The sequence below is a fragment of the Oncorhynchus nerka genome, linkage group LG21, assembly GCF_034236695.1.
Source record: "Oncorhynchus nerka isolate Pitt River linkage group LG21, Oner_Uvic_2.0, whole genome shotgun sequence".
NCBI classification, from domain to species: Eukaryota; Metazoa; Chordata; class Actinopteri; order Salmoniformes; family Salmonidae; genus Oncorhynchus; species Oncorhynchus nerka.
In genome coordinates this window covers 9661498-9681232 of record NC_088416.1, presented here as the reverse complement: position 1 = coordinate 9681232, position 19735 = coordinate 9661498, and the positions used below count along the sequence as shown (strand labels likewise).

Below are 19735 nucleotides of genomic sequence, written 5' to 3'. Positions count from 1 at the left end.
TGTGCCGAATCTCTCTTCTTTATGGGCTACGTGACTGTGCATGATCAGATGTTAGGGTGATCTACATTGTCTCAAGGGTGTCTTCAGGTGAGCAAAAGACGATGAACTGCGGTCTTGCAACACAATCTTGTAGAAACCGCATTGCTTGCTTCTTGCACTGGCAGTCATCACAGGCAGGAGGTTCAAATAGATGCAGAACTAACCTCGCTTCCTGGCCCGCTGCAGGGCTGGCCCTAGCCTTTTGAGGCCCTAAGTGAAATTTTGTTGCCCCCCCGCCACCACCACCTTGCGGGCAAAACATTTTAGGGCCTATTGCCATGTCTTATTCCGATGTAATATGATGAGTGAGAGTCACTAACCAGTGATTTAAAGTACTTAAGTAAACAATAATTGAAAGTACTAAAGTCATTTTTGGGGGGTATCTGTAGTTAACTTGACTATTTATATTTTCGACTACTTTTACTTCACTACATTCATAAAGAAAATGATATACTTTTTACTCCATACTTTTTCCCGGACACCCAAAAGTACTCGTTACATTTTGAATGCTTAGCAGGACAGGAAAATGGTCCAATTCACACACTTATCAAGAGAACGTCCCTGGACATCCCTACTGCCTCTGATCTGACGGACTCAATAAATACATGCTTCGTTTGTAAATTATCTTTCAGTGTTGAAGCGTGCCCCTGGCTATCCGTAAATTACAATAAACAAGAACATTATGCAGTCTGGTTTGCTTAATATAATGAATATGAAATTATTCATACTTTTGACACTTAATTATATTTTAGCAATTACATTTATTTTTGATACTTAACTATGTTTCAAACTAAATAGTTTGAGACTTACTTGAGTAGTATTTTACTGAGTGACTCACTTTTACTTCAATAATTTTATATTAAGGTATCTATACTTTTACTCAAGTATGACAATTGGGTAATTTTTCCAACTATAGAAACTAACTATATTATTGGGGACCCCTTGGTGGTCAGGTCCCCTGTGCATATGCTCTGCGTGCCTAGTCAGAAAATTTGACCATGGTTACTATGAGTTTAGATACCTGGCTAGATTCATTCATCAAACAAACAAAAAATTTGGGGAGGTTTGGGGGGTGTCGCTTATGCCTAGGGCCGGCCCTGCCTGCTGAATTTAGATTATTTATTGATCAAATCAAATCCAATTGTATTAGTCACATGTGCCGAATACAACAGGTAGACCTTACAGTGAAATGCTTACTTACGAGCCCCTAACCAACAGTGCAGTTTCAAAAATACAGATAAGAAATAAAAGTAACAGGTAATTAAAGAGCAGCAGTAAAATAACAATAGCAAGACTATAAACAGGGGGGTACAGAGTCAGTGTGCGGGGACACTGGTTAGTTGAGGCAATATGTACATGTAAGTAGAGTTAGTAAAGTGGCTATGTATAGATGATAACAACAGAGAGTAGCAGCGGTGTAAAGGAGGGGGGGGGGGGGGACAATGCAAATAGTCTGGGGAGCCATTTGATTAGATGTTCAGGAGTCTTACGACTTGGGGGTAGAAGCTGTTTAGGAGCCTCTTTGGACCTAGACTTGGTGCTCTGGTACTGCTTGCTGTGCAGTATCAGAGAAAACAGTCTATGACTAGGGTGGCTGGAGCCTTTGAAAATGTTTAGGGCCTTCCTCTGACATTGCCTGGTATAGAGGTCCTGGAAGCTTGGCCCCAGTGATGTACTGGGCTGTTCACACTACCCTCTGTAGTGCCTTGCAGTCGGTGGCCGAGCACAAAGGTCAGCAGCAAGTCTAGACAACTCCGTAGACATGTGTTGGTCACACTCATTATGCAATAGTGCTTTAAAATGTGTCAAAGGCGTTGGGGCAAATGCATGTAGGCCTAAGGACAATCACAGTAACCTAACTGCTCTTTTACAATAAGCCCTCCTAGTTTTAGATGACATCTCATCCATGGTCAGTTAAAATATATATATATATATGTTGAAGGACAGTATCTTATCTAATTCCTTATTCCAAGCTGACTAAACCCAACTCTATTGTGAAGCTTGTTTCTGATGAACTCCACCAACTCCACCTATTCACCCAATGTCAATACTTCAGCATGTTTCCATTATGAAAAACGCTTACCTTGTACTTGTGTGTGTCCTCTGTCGTGGCATATGCCTTTCTTTGTTTGCTGAAATCAATACTTTTAAAAATAAAACGTGAATCAAATACAACCCCTGGCTGTTTCCTTGTTGGGATTCAATTAGCACAGTTCCCATCTTAGAGCAACAGCAATGAGCAAAATGTCTGCGGTTGTATATGATTCATGTTTATTGAAAAAGTATGTATTTCAGCAAACAAAGAAAGGCATGCAACGAACAGAGGACAGAGTTAGGTACAAGGTAAGCGTTTTATAATGTTGCAAACATTTTGTATCGACCTTGGGCAAATGGATGTAGTCAGAGGTGAATTCCACAACGCTTGGTCTCTACTCAACTCTGTTGCTGGAGTTAATCAGAGACTTCCTTCGTGGTGGAGTTGAGTTTAGTCAGCGACCTTATTCCAGGGTACAACCCCATAATCCATGGTTGTTGTTCACATGTGAGTAAATGACTGCGTTTCTAGCCCAGGCCTATGAAATCCACCTTGGATGCATATGGTTTCATTCCCAATGTGTATGAAGCTGTCCAACAAAACTGTTTGTCTATATGCAACTGAAGCTAGAAAGCCTGTTAATCAACACCTGTAAGGCCAACGAGGCCTCTATGTAGGCTAATTTGCAAGCATATTAATTAGTTTGGTTGCAATCGGGTGGCTCCACAGGCTTGTAGTCTACTTGTAGAAGTTGGCACAAGAATCCCCCCCAAAAAACATTCACTGGGTGGCATTATTGAAGCATTAAAATTGCTATAGAATTATAGGCTGCAGACCGATTTCCATCGAGATGATTTACCATGGTGCGTCATTGAACCATTTATATTGAAGGAATAAATTGATATGCCTCCTATAATTGCTCATAAATGAACTTAACTTTGGAAACTATGCAGACAATTAAATCTATAGGCTACGCTCAAATAGCTTACACAATGTAAGTGGGGGTGACAATGTTTAGCTGATCAGATGTAGGCCTAAGAAGGCTACATGACCCGAAAAAAGCCACATTTCCATAAATCAGTCGTTGCCCACAATAATGGGAATTAATAGGGCCAAACAATTAATACCGCTGCAAATATCTCGCTCTTCAACTAGCCAACTTGATCTGCCTCCCCAAGCCAACTCTTCTCCCCCGCCAATCCATTCTCATAAATTATTTTGAAACCTTTTGAAGTTATATGGACAATGTGGTACCAAATTGTAAAGAGCAGAGTATCTAGTTAAAAAGTGACTGGGTTTATATGGCATGTTTTGTTGGCCTAATCATTTTTCCGAATTGCAGAGATTGCTGCAATGATTTCGCATGCACCTTTGACATGAATTTTTTTCCCGAAAAGGAAAACGTGTGTCCCTGCCCTAAAAACAAGTTCGATTAAAGTCCGTATACTTTTTGGTCCAATTTGTTTGAAGTAAAGCATGTCCTCTCTCTAACCTGCACACACACACACATACACACATTTGCTAAATTGGAGATTGACAGGAAATCTATGTATTATAGGAAAATGTTTCCTACTGGATTGGAGTGATGAAAAAAATGTTTGTTATTTTACAATGGCACTGAACGTTTTCTCATTCATAAATCCATCGGCTGTTGCTGTGTATTTATTTCCCGGATGTTTGTTCATGCATGATTCAAATGTTGTTTTGTTGTCTATAAAGCCAATGTTTCTGTGTACCCTACTTATTTGACAGTGTTGGCAAACAAATGTTGACATTTTGGCTTATATTGTAGCTATGCCCTGCATTTGTCACAATGCGAGTCTAATTTATGTGGGAAAATATGACAAATGAGGTCAACCTGTGGCCGATTTATCATCTGTCTTCCCCTATTTGTCATGCAGTTTTTTGATATAGTAGATTTACAAACGCAACTAGGGACAGTGTAAAGAGTGTGAAGAATTCCAGTTAAATTATCATCAACATGGCGGACTGACTGTAAATTGAGTCGTGGCAGCTGCACGGTCGAGAGCAAAAGTTGCCCTTAGCCTCTATGCCTCATTGCGACACTTCAGGGATGATGTGTCGCAAAAACCCATCGCCTTGACAAACCACAACCGCAGAGCAGAAGCTTTTACTCTCGACCATTTTATTTCATTCCATTGCCGCGGAGCCCCCGAATAAAACTGCTATCGACACCTTAACGCGCAGAGAACGAGAGAGAAAATGGCTGTCTCTTTTAGTCTATCCAGCTTGTTTTTTTATCGAGGTTTTAAAATGTGCGCATGTGACCACCGAAACCGATATAAATTAAATAAATTAGATGTCTTAATGTTATAAGGTTAATGTCTGTAGCCTAACTGTCTGGAGACCATAAGTAAAAAATGTTACCAGCCTGCCAACGGAACAAACCCAACCCATTTTGTTAAGTGTCGGCTCTGTGGCAATATAACAAAACTATTAGCGTTTGCTTTATTATATTACATTATTAGATCAATTCTGTTCTTGTTGCCTCCAACCATAGAGATATAGATATATTGTATAATAGTGTTCTAATTCTACAGCCCTATCCGCGAGAGCGGTGATCTCTTTTGGCAGTCTATTTCAGTCATCTCAGAATGTTCACAACTTTGTTGTTTTTTGCAACCAATGTCACTTCATTTAGGCCTATACATTCCATTCTCTGTGAATTGTTCCTATGGGAATTATATTGTTCTAAATGATGTTTGGAAACGTTTGACATTATGAATATGCTAGTCTATAGTAACGCGTTGGGTCTTGTGGATTTAATGTTGTTGTACCATTGTTTCTTTTCACAGATACCTTGGCTGGCCCTGTAATTTATACAATTAAGCTCTATCGAAACAAACAGAAGTTGCCGATGCCTCTTTCCCTCCCTCTGCGCACACATTCCACATCCCTCCTCCTAATCAGCAAAAAGTGTAACCTTGAACTTTTGTGTTGGCAATATTGTGTGCACGGCAATGTGATCTCGGTTAGAGGTCTACTGAAAATAGCTTGAAGGTCTTGGATATAGATGTGACTTCCTTTCATGACCAACTGGATGAAAATAAAGGTGACATTTTAATTATGTCCGATGCAAAATGTGACAGATGTTGGCCAAGCTTTTAGACAACTAGACCCAAGAAGTTGTGTTGTTATGCAAATTTCACAAAAAATAATTAATAAGCAACAGAGGACTTGAAATACATGATAACTGTGTCTCTCTCTATGTGTCTGTGTGTGTGTGTGTGTGTGAGAGAGAGAGAGATTGCATTCGTGCGCGCTTGTGGCAATTATGTGTTCGCGTGTCTGCATAGGAGAGGAGAAATTAAAATTCGTTCTTCACCTTGTGCATGATGTCCTTGCCTTTGCATGATGTTCGTTTTTTGCTTTCCTGAGCGATAGGTAATGGCGGTTGCCCAGATACGAGCGAACCAATAATCTTCTAACAGGTCGACCACGCACCCATATATGGCTGCAACCACTGCTGCACTGCAGTCGCGCGGAGACCAACGCTTACCCCATAAAAGGAGTCCCGCAGCCCGTCTTCCTCGGTAAAGCGATGCACAAAATTCATTACTGGCATCATGTTTGCTTGTGGAAAAATACATGAGACAAAATGAAAACCTAATGTAAATGCATATGACGAATAATAACACGAGGGACGGTACAATATCCCATCTAGCCTATTTTCTGCATGTCTTCTTTGTCCTGTACTGCTGCTATGTCAACAGGGATTTTGAGAGCATTTACATTAGGAAATTGCTTGTAATTGACTAGATGTTGATGTGTCTGCATGGGTGTCGTCATGGGCCTAATTGATATCATAACAAACAATGCAATAACATGCAATAATTGGCAAAGAGGGGGTCCTTTGTTTCAACCATATCCATTGCAGCCTGTCAGCGCAATATTGCCATTAGCCTACTGTGATTTCCAATGGATCAAGATTGACCTATAGGCGTGTAATTAAGCAATGAAGAGTCTATTTCGTGGTTTAGGTATGAAGTCAGCGTTTGAGATTTGCTTTGTGTATGGACTGTATGGACCTGCATGTCTCTAAGCTTTAGGGTGGCCCGCTATACATTTAAATCGACATGCATGCTACACTGAAACAACCATTAGTCTATCTCTCAGTTAGGTTGTTCAATTATATATAAGGCCTGCCTCTTCTCTCCATTCTTGTCGAGGAATCGGAAAATGGTATTTAAGTATTGCTTATTAGTCAAGATCAGATGATTTGAAATAGATTATGGCTGGGTCTATCAGGGAAACAATGTTATCATAGGCCTATATGAGTTTTCTCCTAAACGAGTTGCTCACGGGGGCCAAATGATCCCAGAGAGTAAAAGCCTATAGTCTAGAAGTATAAGGTGAAGGCTTTCGTGATCTTTGCATGCTTTGACAATGCAAACGTATTGAAATGAGACAATGCCAATACCAAAGTTGTTGCTCTTCACATGTGCAAATAAACTTTGACCATAATAAAGGCCGACATCTGAGACATATTTTAATCAATATACTTTTTGTCAAATGGTTGTGCGTCCATCTCAACTCATGTGTTGGTCTTAACAGCAATATTATCCGATTGATTAGCCTATCTGATATAGTTGTATTTATATGACTAGGCATAGATCAACCTAATTAGGAAATCATCATTCGTATGAGCCTATATTCTTAAATGGAAGGATGTTTGTGTTAAATTAATGCCTTTTTGTTCGTGGAATTGAGTTCATAATGTAGGTCTGTAATCTTGTTTGAAAATCAATCTGAACTTTTAGAGTCTTAAGGGGACTTGGTGATGAGGTCTGAATTCATATGACGTTTCAAGAGCATATGGATATGTTATTTTTAGTCCTCAATTAAATATATTTGCGAATGATTTGTAGATGTGTGATCAGCCAAATAGCTGTCAGATTAAGAAAATCAGTTTATCGGTCAATTGCACACAAGGTCCAACCGAAATGTGACTTCTGCTTTTAACCCAAACCGTTCATATAAGCCTACAGGTTTTGTGGAAAGGTGCAGGGGGCTGTCACAACTGGGCGCCCGGGGAGCTATTGTTGTGAGAGGTTAAGTGCCTTTGCTCAAGGACACAACAGCAGGCAATGGAATCTAGGATTTGATAGGCCTACCAGCAACCCTCCGGTTGCCAGCTGACTTCCCACCAGACCCGGGATTCTATCTGGCAACCCTCCGGTTGCTTGCTCGCCTCTAACCACTAGGCTACCTGCCGCCAATCAATTGGTGTCGTGAGTTTAACCTTTAGTTGAATGACTGCAAATTAATATTTAGACAAATTAATGCTCCGACAAAAAAAAAATCGAATGGAAAGTTTGACAATAATCCAACACGCGGGACATTATTGAAATGGACCTTTTCCGATCCGACAACTCTCATGAAGCTGTTCATTTGAATCTGTGCTATAATGCCATATTAATGTTATTTTAGAGAAATAATATTGAAATAGTAATGATAATACAGATAATAACAATAATAATAATATGATCATTATTATTAGTATTAATAAATAAACAATTAAAATAAATATGTAGGCCTATCCAATTAACAATAACGATAAATACAAGGATATTATTATTATTATTTTATCTATTTTGGTCTGACAAACCTGTCTTTCTTGTACATATGGCCTATATATTCCACATACTCCTTCAGTTGTTGCTCTAACGTGGATAAACCCAGTAGGCCTGGCTGACTGATTTATGCTGTGTAAACAACAGGATTTATCACACATGTGTCTAATTATTTAAGCAGATCGTAATGAAAGTAAGCAAATTATTTAAAGCACTTATTTCAAGTCAGCGAACTCATTTTCCAAGGCTGAATTATTAGAGACCGCAACTCACGAGATTTTATGGTTAGTTTTAAATGACGGGTTCGTGGAAATTATAGACCTAAATGTATCCCTTGTTGAGTGGTTGTGCTATGATCACTTGGTGTTGTGAGTTGAAAATATTTTTTGCTTAATTGAGGTCCATGCATAGGCCTACAAGCTCTATTCTAAGCTTTTGTTTTTCTATATGAAGCCTAGCCCTACTCAACTAATTAGACTGCATAGGCCTACTTCCATACCCTAACTCAAACTATAGGCCAATTTCTGTTTCGCTCAACTTTTAATAGGCTATAATTACAATATTTTCCCGATTGGTCTAAAGTTTATGTTCAGCTTAATTCATTTTATTTGAGGTCCTACCTAACAATTTGATGGCAATAGCCTACTCAAACACTTTAAAGGCTATAAACTAGGTAAATACTTACGACTAAGCTAAAGGTGAAATGTGTTCTCCGATCCCCACATTTAGACATCTTCGATTGTGTTCGTTGAATGAAGTCAAACGTGTATGGAAACTGTAGCTTAGGTTTAAACGAATATACTACTGAATGGAGACTATAATTGACACCATTTATTGCGAGAGAAAAAGACAAAACTGTAGGGATCAAGAGAACTGGAATAAGGATAAACTATTGCACATGAATGTGATCTATAGTCTATGTTCTATTTAGACATAGGGCATTTCCTTTAGGCCTATATTGTCTCCTAGTCTCTTCATACAATTTACCTTACCATGACTGTAAACTATTGATTAGGAGCACTTTAAACTGAAATATTGTGTGACAGTTCAGTTGTTAACTGAAATGTGCACACATTCAATCTGCTTTCCTTCACCTCTTTGGCGTATTACATTTGAGGAACGTTGCTCCCATTGTTAATTTCTTTTCATTCTGCACATGTTCTGCGTTATATATCTGGCGACATATGTTTTTAAAGATCTCCGAATAATCCGAGTAATTGATCCACCGCGCTAATGCCACCATTTTCCCCTTAAGAATTTCCAGAAGTGGACGCTCCTCCTACTCACCTAGCAACCGCGGGCACGTAGCAACGGGTAACCCAATGGGCTTACTCTAAATGGTTCCCCGACTGCGGTTCCTAGGCAACACATATATTTTTTTTGATGACGTCTTTTCTGTGCAGGAGTATTATGGGCTGTCTGGAATTCACTCCGCGAGACAGGGGAGAAAAATATCTAGCGTTCACCACCAAGCTTTAGCTAACGGTAGCTGGATTGAAGTAAACATGGAGCTGTCTGCAGTTGGGGAACGGGTTTTCGCAGCCGAATCTATCATCAAACGGCGAATAAGGAGAGTATGTGAAACACATTTCCATAACATGCATAATATACTTTGACGCGCTACTGCAGTTCCCTAACGAAGCGTTCTTTTTCTATTTCTGATGACACGCAGGGTCGAATGGAATACCTTGTGAAATGGAAGGGCTGGTCACCGAAGTAAGTTGCGTTGAATTTAATGCTAGAGAACCTTGCTTCTACATGGATGTTGCTGGCTGCTAGCTGTAGTGTTCGCTTGCTAGCTAGGTGGCATCTGCTAGTGACAAAATCAGCGCAGCACGCTGGCAGTGTTAGCAAGCTAGCTAACGTTAGCCCGTATCTTCGCTTGCTTTCCCAATGTAGTGGAAAACTAACCTCTGTCAATTGTATTTTTCTCCATAGATTTAGCACTTGGGAACCGGAGGAAAATATATTGGACTCCCGCCTCTTCGTCGCATTCGAAGAGAGGTAAATTGTATGGATATGGGCCTGTTCATGTTGTACATTCATTGCATGCAATGTTAGCTGCACAGCAAAATAAAATGCATCCGTCACGCAAATCGCCTATTGCACTTCACTCTCTTGATACTCAAAATGGGTGTCTTGCTGTTCCAGGGAGCGCGAAAGGGAACTATTTGGGCCCAAAAAGAGAGGCCCGAAACCGAAGACATTTCTGCTCAAGGTAGCTATGTTGATATGCATGCATTGTTGAAAATAATCCATACAACACGCAATGATACTGTGGAATCTACTGAATTTAGGGCTGCATGGTTGGACACGATTTCTAGCATGTGGCATGTAAACAGACCACAGTCTCCACCCACTGTGTATCCACAGGTTCTTCATCTGGTTAATATATAGCAGTTGTTGCACTAACGTAAATATGCAAGTTTGAAGGATCCCACGCGTCAAGTTTTCCCATGAGAATCACCTTTTTTTCCTACCGGTATTTTGGCAACATTAGATGTGTATTTGTGTAGGTGTGAATGTGTATTTAGGGAGACTAATTAGTTAGGCTGGTGCTAATAGACCTTAATACGCTTTTTTTTTTAAACCGAATCATGGTAAATTGGTTGGATTGACAGGTAGCCAAATTGATCAATAAACATGCCAGGTTAATTGTTTATATTTCGAAATTAACTCAATTTAGGCCTACACGGGTGGAATATAAAATGTGCTTATAAAAGCGAGGGTTCGTCTATTCGGGTGTGCATCGATTATTCTGCACGGTTAAAAGTTAAAAGTTAAAAGTAATCATCAGTAAAGCAATCGTTACAGCTAAGACCAAAAGTTTGCATGGGACTGGTTTTAAATGAAATCTTAAAATCTGAAGACGTCATCAAACGAATGCGCGTGTCTTTTCACGAGAGCCGACTATGACAATTGCTTAATACCAGCATCTTATTTAGAGTACAGGTTTTCTCGCAGGCCGGTAAATGGCTGTTTTCAAACTGAGCTGCAAAGACATGTCTAACAAGTAACTATTGTGAAAGTGTAAAAGTGCTAGCAAACTGGTGTAGCCTGTAAATTCTTCAGGGGATATAATGAGAAGTAAAGATTTTGTCTACTGTCTTCATTTATAATTGTGTACATGTATTGTTGCAATTATACTCTTTTGTTATAAAAATAGTTTTGCTAATTGCAAGTGCGCATTTATTAAGCCATTATAAAGCGGCTGGCATACTCTTAGTATATATCTTTAATGACAAATAAAGAGTATCCTCAACTGACATTTTAAATTCTTCTTTATGAAAGAGAACATTATACCCACTGAAATTGGAGAAGTGGAAAAACATTTCCCACATTGCCATCGGCAGCAGTAGCCTACTTTCAATTTTCCATCTTTGTTGATAAGATTTTCCCCCGTTCAAAAGTGTTTCTTCTCTGGTTTCCTTCCCCGTTTAGGCACAAGCTAAAGCTAAAGCCAAACTGTACGAGTTCAGGAGCGATGCGGTCCGGGGGATACGCGTCACCTACCCGACCCCAGAGCCTGTCATCACCCCCAGAGCACGAGAGGGGCTGAGGGCCGTGGTCCCCACCATCTTCCCACCCAGCACCGTCAACAGGGGCGAGAGTGTGCGGGTCAGGCCCCCAGAACCGGTCCGAGAGCACCGTCAACCAGTCCTCCAGAGGCCCCCAGGCCCCGATGGCTTTGTGATTGTCCCCAAGAAGAGAGGGCCCAAACCCAAGCTGCGATTTAAGGACAATCCCTTCAACGCTCCTCCCGCCGCCCTGTCGCCCCCCAAGAGGAGGGCAGAGGAGCAGGTGACATACGGCCCACTCAAATTGGCCAAGTTGGGCCTGTCCGGTGGTGAAGAGAGGGGGTCTGAGATGAGGGGGATTAAACTAGCCCACAGGCACCAGGAGGAGCTGGGTGGTTATCCCCACAAGCAAATTAGGCCTGTGGCTAGTGGGAGCACACAGCAGCACTGCGGCCCAGACAGGGGCATGTTGCACTCACACAGAATAGGCTCAGACTCCCAGGCCTGCAGGACTAAAGAGTGCTCCTCAAACTACTTATCCCCTCCCCAACTAAAGCACCTATCCAAAAAGAATGTGCATCAACCCAGCGAAGAGCTGCCACAGAGGGGGAAGCCTTCACTCATCGCCAAAATCCCTGTGTCGCGGATCCTGGGCCAAACGGATGAGGTGACTTGGAAGCCTTGCTTGAACAACGTGGAGAAGGTTCTGGTGACTGATGTGACCACAAACTTTTTGACAGTGACTATCAGGGAGAGTAGCACAGATCAAGGATTTTTCAAAGATAAAAGATGATTTCCTCTGATTTTAATTCTCTTCAGCTCTGTCAATCTTGTACCAAATTATTTTGAAAAGTCCGTACTTTATAGTGTCATTTATCATTCAGATTTTTTATGTAATGTATAAAAGCAAATTACAGGATTGTATGTGCAGAAATGTATATATATATACTATAGTAGGAAGTCTAGTAAATGTAATGACCAAAATGAAAGGAAGTCCATTTGAAGCTAATCACCACCCGTAGGCTATTTGAAAGAGTTGCATGCCTTGTGTACAGCGTTTACTTGTTTACAAATGGCTTTTAGTTTTCAACAATCCGCTTTTAAACAAACAATATACTTTGTCAGACAGGCTATAATTATGTCAAGCTAGTACCTTTTAAATGTTAAGAGGTATAATGGGGGCGCATTTGTCATTTGATTTCACATGTCAGTGAGAAAAACAAATATGGAGAAATCCTAAACCAATTCTAGTGTGAACTATATGTTCCAGGTCATGCCGTTTCAGTTTGAGGCGTAGCTTACCCTATTCATTGCAAAAGTTTACCTTTGGGAAGGTTTAATAAAAAAGTGAATCAAATCGATGTCTTGTTGACCTACATGTCCTCTATAAGAGTTTATATAGCCTGTGCAATGCTATAGGCCAGCAGATGTCGGTCTTGTTTCCAGATTTTATAAGCTGTTAATAAAAATGAGAAAGCTGCTTGTCTTTCTGTTGACATCTGTGTTGGACATACAAATCGGATGCTTTCAATGTAACAGGATGATCACAACCTGATGTCACACAGTTTGCTTTTGAGATGCTTTCCAGTAAACTTGTTGCAATTGTCTCTGTTTCTGGTTGTCATGATTTCGACCAACTGATTTTAAGATTATTTTTTTGCCTTGGTTGTGAAAAGGACTGATGAAAGTTGCAAATGTGCTTTATAGAATTACAGGTTTCAGAAATATTTTGGTGATGTTTTTTATTTTTTTATTTAGGAAGCTGCTTTAGTTCGCATGTTTCCCGTTGTCCTAATTTCAAATAACGTTGACCATATTTCGAATTTATAGACCAATTGCAGGAATAGGTTTACCTCGTCTTTGCCGTGGTTCATAATTACATTTTCTTAGCAATATTTTAGTGCCAATTATAGAAGAGAAATAGGTCCTATTTTTTCGTTGAGATTAGTGCGTTTTGGCAACGGTCCACAAAGGCCTAGAATGTCAAGACCTTGGTCTATATATTTTCTAATGATTTAGATTTTTTCAAAACAAATCGGGAAGCAACTCAAATTTATAGGCCTATTTGCTCTCATTAAAAATAGAATACTAATTTCACTGTCTTGTTTTTATTAAAATGACAAAGATTGCTAAAAGAATGGGATAGTAGGGACTCAGAGACAGCTGATAAAGCATTTTAATAAGAGTTTTATATTGAATTCTATTTAAATGTAATTGTGCTGTCGTCCTGCAAACTTCACAGAAAAAAAACGTAGCCTATAATTATTTTAAACGGTTGACATTGGGCTTACATGAATAATTTAATTGTACTTTTGCAAAAAAAAATCTCAAATCATAAACCAATTACAATCCAGCGCCCATCGGTATCTGCGGAATGGACACGATGGTTATGTGGGGTCACAAGGTAGGTAGGCCTGTGTTACCAAATAGGTCATCAGAGCTAACATAGATTGCCTACGAAATGTACGTTATGACCTGCTATTACACTTATGTCTGGCAGGAATGCATTTGCCTGACAAAAGACTCTGGTCATTTCTGTATAGGCTATGGCTTAATGTTTAATGATTAATTTGCATGATTGTTGCGGGCTTACTCTGTTTTTTTTTTACTTGGTTGGTTCCAGTGGCCTATTTGTACGCCTATCGGTGCATTCGTTTTGCAGAATCATTCGATGATGGTCGCATGCCTCATACAGATAGTAATTGAACAATCTGACTCTTGATAGGCTACAATACAATTTCTCCAGATGAAACACACGTCAGGTGTTAGATTTGGTCATTGAATCATGGGGATATAACACAATACAATAAAAGTTTCCCAAAATTTTGACCAAATGCATCAATAATTGTTCGATAGTTTTGGCCATTAATCAGCCCAAACATCAGCAGCACATTTCTTAAATTGCATGTAAAAGTTGTGCCGGTTCAGTCGTATATGGCCATTATCAGTTTAATGATATATTACGCAATGTTACAAATAATTTGCACGACGTTCACTTCGGAGAATAACTGTATTTGTTCTTGTCTGGATATATTTACTCCCTTCACACGTCCAGAACTGCGTAGGATTTAGCCTAGTGCCCCCGGCCATTCAGTTTATCTGCGATAAAGCGTGGAATACTTTGTGTCAAATAATTATCCTCTTTCCTTTCACAAGTTGTTATTCATTGTGGTCAATAGCATGCCGTTCTTCTGTAGAGCCTCCTGCGCGAGAAAGTAACAGCACTGTGCAGAGTCATACAGTGAACTCGACGGAAGGGCACTGTCTTTAAATTCCCCAAACATCAGTAAACTACGATAGTAACCTCGGGTCATGGCCGACCGCAACAACCGTAACCCCGGGTCAGCAGCGGGGTCAACCCACATGACTGCTCATGTCACCATGGAAAATCTTCCGCTTCACAGTTCCTCTTAGTAGTTAAAGTCTTTATTTTCTCTAAAGTCTTACCGAAGCCTGTTCAAAGTCCAGTTTCAAAACGGAAGAGAGAAAAAAACACCACATTTCCATATTTTTTATTTATTTGATTAGATTGTTTATTACATTATTGTTTTTTTTAAACATTGTTTTACATAATACAATGTATATTTTCTCATAACTGTATCCACATATAAACGGATCATGTATGCTCTATGATGTTAATATCATTTTATATGTTTCCTGTATGCTAATGTTGCTGGAATAAGCTGATCATGCTCTTGTGGCCAGTATCTACTGATGGCCACTCATGTTCCCTGCTGAGGCTTCATCATGAAATGCATGTGACAGAGTTACACTCTGAGCTTCACCCTCATATCATTATCATGGTCATCATCATCATTGTCGTCATCACAGTTTTCAACATCCTTCTTGCCGTCAACGCCTTCTGCCACACAGAAAAAGTTGTTCCCCAGAAGACAAAAAAAAAAAAAGACCTAGAATCAGTTTACCCCAATTCTAACTATAACCAATCAGGAGGGAAATACAAAACTGATCAGCCAATAGGCTAATTATAGGTACTGTACATTGTGTTCAAATGTGTCCGAAATGTAGTGAAATTATGTACTTTCTGGTACCTTTTTTGTTACACAGCATTTTGCTACCCTGTTCCCTACTCAAAAAGCCCCAGGGGACCCAAGCAGGCATGTTTTATGGTTGTGTTGGACAGACAGGAACCTGGGCTGTGAGGAGTCAAGGCGAGGTCACTGGGGATTAAACAGGGTGTCCGTAGTTCCTGTCACAGCGGGGGTAGCAGTGGGGGTTCAGCCAGTGTTCCAGGTTGGTCTCCTGGGCCCTCTGATCCAGAACCTGCATGTGGAGCAAGTGCTCCTATACAGAGGGAGGGAGGGAGGGAGGGAGGGAGGGAGGGAGGGAGGGAGGGAGGGAGGGAGGGAGGGGGGCAAGAGTTAAAAGAGGGGGGAAGAGAGTGTGAGAGAATCATGAATGGGGTGGGCTGTCTTTTTCTTTTTTGGAATGAAACACACCAGGGAAAGAAAGAGTTGACAAGCAGTTTCATTGTATCACTACATATTATCTAAAGTGCTGTTAGTTTATCAAGCCGTAAGCATCTCTCATTATCATATCAAAACAGAAGAAATTACATGGTAACTGATAAGTGAAACATTTTTTATGGATTCTTAGAAGGATGAGCACCACGCTGCAGGTTTCGAATTGTGCCCCTTGCACTTTGAACCTTACCCTCATTGGCTCATCGGGGTGGCCGGGCTTCTGCCTCTTGGTCCGCAGAAGTTGCTTAGCATAGCTCTCCTTGATGATTGGGTTTGCATCTGTCGATAGAGAGACAAATCATTTCAAGACATCAATGTCTCTTCGTTTTCAAAGAGCTGACTGTGCAACATCACTGCTTGCCTACGCAGGTTGGCATTTATTGTCATAAGTTTTGCCCTGGAGGCAGCTCTGCAAAGTGGTCACTAGCTGGCAGAGCAACAAAGTCATAGTTTTGTCACACCTGGACTACTGCCCAGATGTAGACGGAGGGAAAGTGTCAGTGGCATGCATGTCTACTGGCTCAAAGTTGAGGAGAGATTGACTGCATCACTCTTGGTCTTTGTGCGAGGTGTTTGATCTGTTGAAGGTACTGAACTGTCTGTTCAAGCAGTTGGCACACAGTTCGAACACCCATTGGTACAACACAAGTCATGCAACCAGAGGTCTCTTCACAGTCCCCAGGTCCAGAACAAGAGGCTGGGAAACACACAGTATTAAATAGAGCCATGACTACATGGAACTCTCTGCCACCCCAGGTAACTTAAACTAGCAATAAAAACCAGTTTAAAAACAACAACAGATAAAACAACACCTTACTGCACAAAGGGAACTGTGAATCGACACAGTCATTTTATATATATTGTATTGTAATTTGCACTGAGCGGTGTATTAGACCTAGAGATTGTGTGTATGTACTGATACAGTGCATTCAGAAAGTATTCAGACCCCTTGACTTTTTCAACATTTTGTTACGTTGCAGCCTTATTCTAAAATGTATTCAATATTTTTTTCCACAGCAATCTACACACAATACCCTATAATGACAAAGCAAAAACAGGTTTTTGGATATTTTTGTCTATATAATGTCTCACACAAAAGCCAAGTCATGAGGTTGAAGGAATTGTCCGTCGAGCTCCGAGACATGATTGTGTCAAGGCACAGATCTGGGGAAGGGTACCAAAATTTTTACTCCTCAGTAAAAGGCACATGACAGCCTGCTTGAAGTTTGCCAAAAGGCACCTAAAGACTTTCCGACCACGAGAAACAAGATATTCTGGTCTGATGAAACCAAGATTGAACTCTTTGGCCTGAATGCCAAGCGTCACGTCTGGAGGAAACCTGGCACAATCCCTACTGTGAAGCATGGTGGTGGCAACATCATGCTGTGGGGTTGTTTTTCAGCGGCAGGGACTGGGAGACCAGTCAGAATCGAGGCATAGACGAACGGAGCAAAGTACAGAGAGATCCTTGATGGAAACCCGCTCCAGAGCGCTCAGTACCTTAGACTAGGGTGAAGGTTCACCTTCCAACAGGACAACAACCCTAAGCACACGGCCAAGACAAAGCAGGAGTGGCTTCGGGACAAGTCTCTGAATGTCCTTGAGTGGCCCAGCCAGAGCCCAGACTTGAACCCGATCGAACATCTCTGGATGTGGAAAAAGTCAAGAGGTCTGAATACTTTCCAAAGGCACTGCATGTAGGCTATGTGCGAAGTTGTAAATGTATGTATTTCAGTCCTTGACTAATAATGTTCTGTACTATGTATAATGTCATGTTTCATGTGGACCCCAGGAAGAATAGCTGATGCTTTTGGAGCGGCTAAGGAGGATCTTAATAAATACCAAATACCCCCCCAAAATCGGATTTTAAACATAACCTTGACCTTAACCACACCGCCAACCCTAACCTTAAATTAAGACATTCGTTTTAATGATATAGCCAAGTTTGACTTTGTAGCTGGCCCATCTAGCGGAAAATCGCTCAGTTCTGCCTCCAGGGCAAGATTCATGACAATGAACGTCAACCTTAATTTGTCTACATCTATCTCAAACGAAAATATTGCAGCAAATCAGTGACATAGGGTACTCTATAGGGAATACGGTGTGATTTGAGATGCAACCCTAGTCTCATAGAGCTCTGTCTCTGTCTGTCCCCCAGCAGCAGCAGAATATCATTAGGAGGTTGTTTTTTGGTGTAGCAACAAAGTAGCCATTCATTTCCCCCACTTTCCAGAGAACCAGGCCAGCCCTTGGAGCACGTGACCCCCAAAGACCAACCTGTGAGGGGGTATGAAAATGAACCTGGCTGGCTCTGTCAACAGCGCCAGGCACACACAGCGACGTGGCAAAGCACTACCCAGGGCTCAGGCAGGCTTTTTGCAATGATTTTGAAACGGCATTGATAAGAGTTTAAAAATGGAAGTACATGATATATTGTAAAAGGGGGCAGATCAATACAATATTTAAATGAGCTATGTGCATTGCAGTTAAAACAATTCTGCCATATTTGTTTTGTTTTACATGAACAATAATTTGTTTTGCTTATTTTTCATATTTTCATGCAATATCTTCATACAACAGAAATGTATTCAGTTTCATATTTACTAGTTACAATGACGCAACACAATATTTGCTTTTCTGTGCACGACTGAATTGCATTTTTATTTTGTAAGTTTAATTATGAAGCAATTACTTTGCTTTATGCATGTAATTATTTGAGCATATAAAGTACTGCATTAATTACTACTTAACAACTGCATAATCATATTTTCTTTAAAACAACATTTCTATTGCATTAACATTTAGAAAAAAATGCAAAGATAAACTTTTTATCAGAGACCTTCACAAGCCACCAAAAGGTGAATTAATACATTTTTCTAAAGGCAATTTACCTCTTCAAAATGAGCCTACCTGCTGTGTAGATGATCAAGAGGACCAGACAGAGGGAAAATGCCACAAACTTCTTCATCTTGGTCTCAGCTCTCCTGCCCGGCTACTTCTGCACTGAGACCCCAGTCCGTAGGAGATGAGGGGGTAAATTCTCATTTTACGTCACCGATCCCCTCCCCAATCCAAATGTCACAAAACTGGGTCACATAACTGTGAAAACATCTGTTGAGTGTCAATGTGCCTGCTGTTCTGGCATGATACGTGTATTTATTTGTATGTTTATTTGGTGGTGATGATAGCATGCAATATACTTGTTTTTTCATCAGTTTGAACTTTGCTAGCGTACTCAAATATATTTTTCTTCTAGCTTGAATTACATCTGTATCCAGTTGCAGATTTAGTGTTATGATTTCAAATTTGCAATGCTGATTCTATCCACTTGATGGCGCGCAAAACTCATTTTATACAGAGATAATTTGTTAAGGAATAATGGATGTGTTTTTCGCAAGGCAGTGGTTTTTTAAAGGCTATATTCTGTTTTGTTCTTGGTTTCCCGGAAACTAAGCCATGCGCCTTATCGGCATTGGGCCACACTTTTTTTTTTACGTCACTTCAATACAAAGTTGTTTCCGTAGCAGGTTAGGATAGCATTTTCGCTAACCATAACCCTTGTCCTAACCTTAACCTCAGAATCCTAAGCTCCTTCGCAAATTCTCCTAACCTGCTTCAGTATCGAAGTGCCGTAAAAACATTGTTTTGGCCTTATCACTGTTTGGATTGCAAGATTTTTTGACAGCGTGCCTCGTTTTTAACAGTTATTCCAGCCAAATGTAATGTAATAAAGTTATTGTTCAACTTCTTTCTATCATCATGTAGAAATGCCCAAATAATGTGTCTGTTTTTCCTAAATATAAGATTTAAGAAATTACGGGTAACTTCCTATAGGCCTAGTAACCTATCAGTGAATGTGAAGCTCTGTCTGCGTTTATAATATAACTATGTTATGTAGATGTGCCTTGATGCCTTTGAGGCAAATGTTAGTAATACTATTTAAATGTGTTGAACGAAAAGCTCTAAATCTTTCCCCTCAACAAACTGTTTTTGATCTGTTATTCAGTTGCCAGAGTCAGTTGTGCATTACGTAAAAATGTACGTCATGGTTTCGTTAGCATATTG

General features: G+C 40.3%; 2 protein-coding genes across 2 annotated transcripts; one reads left to right on the top strand and one right to left on the bottom strand.

Annotated features, from left to right (window-relative positions):
* Positions 1 to 9086: 9086 nt before the first annotated feature.
* LOC115103558 (chromobox protein homolog 8-like) lies at positions 9087 to 12791 on the top strand. Its single transcript, XM_029624395.2, has 5 exons — positions 9087 to 9242; positions 9341 to 9384; positions 9607 to 9672; positions 9820 to 9886; positions 11110 to 12791. The coding sequence occupies exons 1-5, from the start codon at positions 9174 to 9176 to the stop codon at positions 11977 to 11979; spliced, it is 1116 nt and encodes a 371-aa protein (XP_029480255.2). The 5' UTR covers positions 9087 to 9173; the 3' UTR covers positions 11980 to 12791.
* A 1891-nt stretch (positions 12792 to 14682) lies between these two features.
* lg21h17orf67 (linkage group 21 C17orf67 homolog) lies at positions 14683 to 18689 on the bottom strand. The gene is made up of 3 exons (XM_029624394.2): positions 18581 to 18689; positions 15861 to 15949; positions 14683 to 15491 (listed from the first exon to the last, which is right to left on the bottom strand). Exons 1-3 carry the CDS (start codon positions 18636 to 18638, stop codon positions 15375 to 15377), a joined length of 264 nt encoding a protein of 87 aa, XP_029480254.1. The 5' UTR covers positions 18639 to 18689; the 3' UTR covers positions 14683 to 15374.
* Between the last annotated feature and the right edge of the window lie 1046 nt (positions 18690 to 19735).

Coding starts and splice junctions, on each gene's coding strand:
- LOC115103558 (XM_029624395.2), top strand. CDS start 9,174: ATGGAGCTGTCTGCAGTTGGGGAACGGGTTTTCGCAGCCGAATCTATC. Junction 9,243..9,340: donor TCAAACGGCGAATAAGGAGA/GTATGTGAAACA, acceptor GATGACACGCAG/GGTCGAATGGAATACCTTGT. Junction 9,673..9,819: donor TTCGTCGCATTCGAAGAGAG/GTAAATTGTATG, acceptor TTGCTGTTCCAG/GGAGCGCGAAAGGGAACTAT.
- lg21h17orf67 (XM_029624394.2), bottom strand. CDS start 18,638: ATGAAGAAGTTTGTGGCATTTTCCCTCTGTCTGGTCCTCTTGATCATC. Junction 15,950..18,580: donor CTTGATCATCTACACAGCAG/GTAGGCTCATTT, acceptor CTCTATCGACAG/ATGCAAACCCAATCATCAAG. Junction 15,492..15,860: donor ACCCCGATGAGCCAATGAGG/GTAAGGTTCAAA, acceptor CCCTCTGTATAG/GAGCACTTGCTCCACATGCA.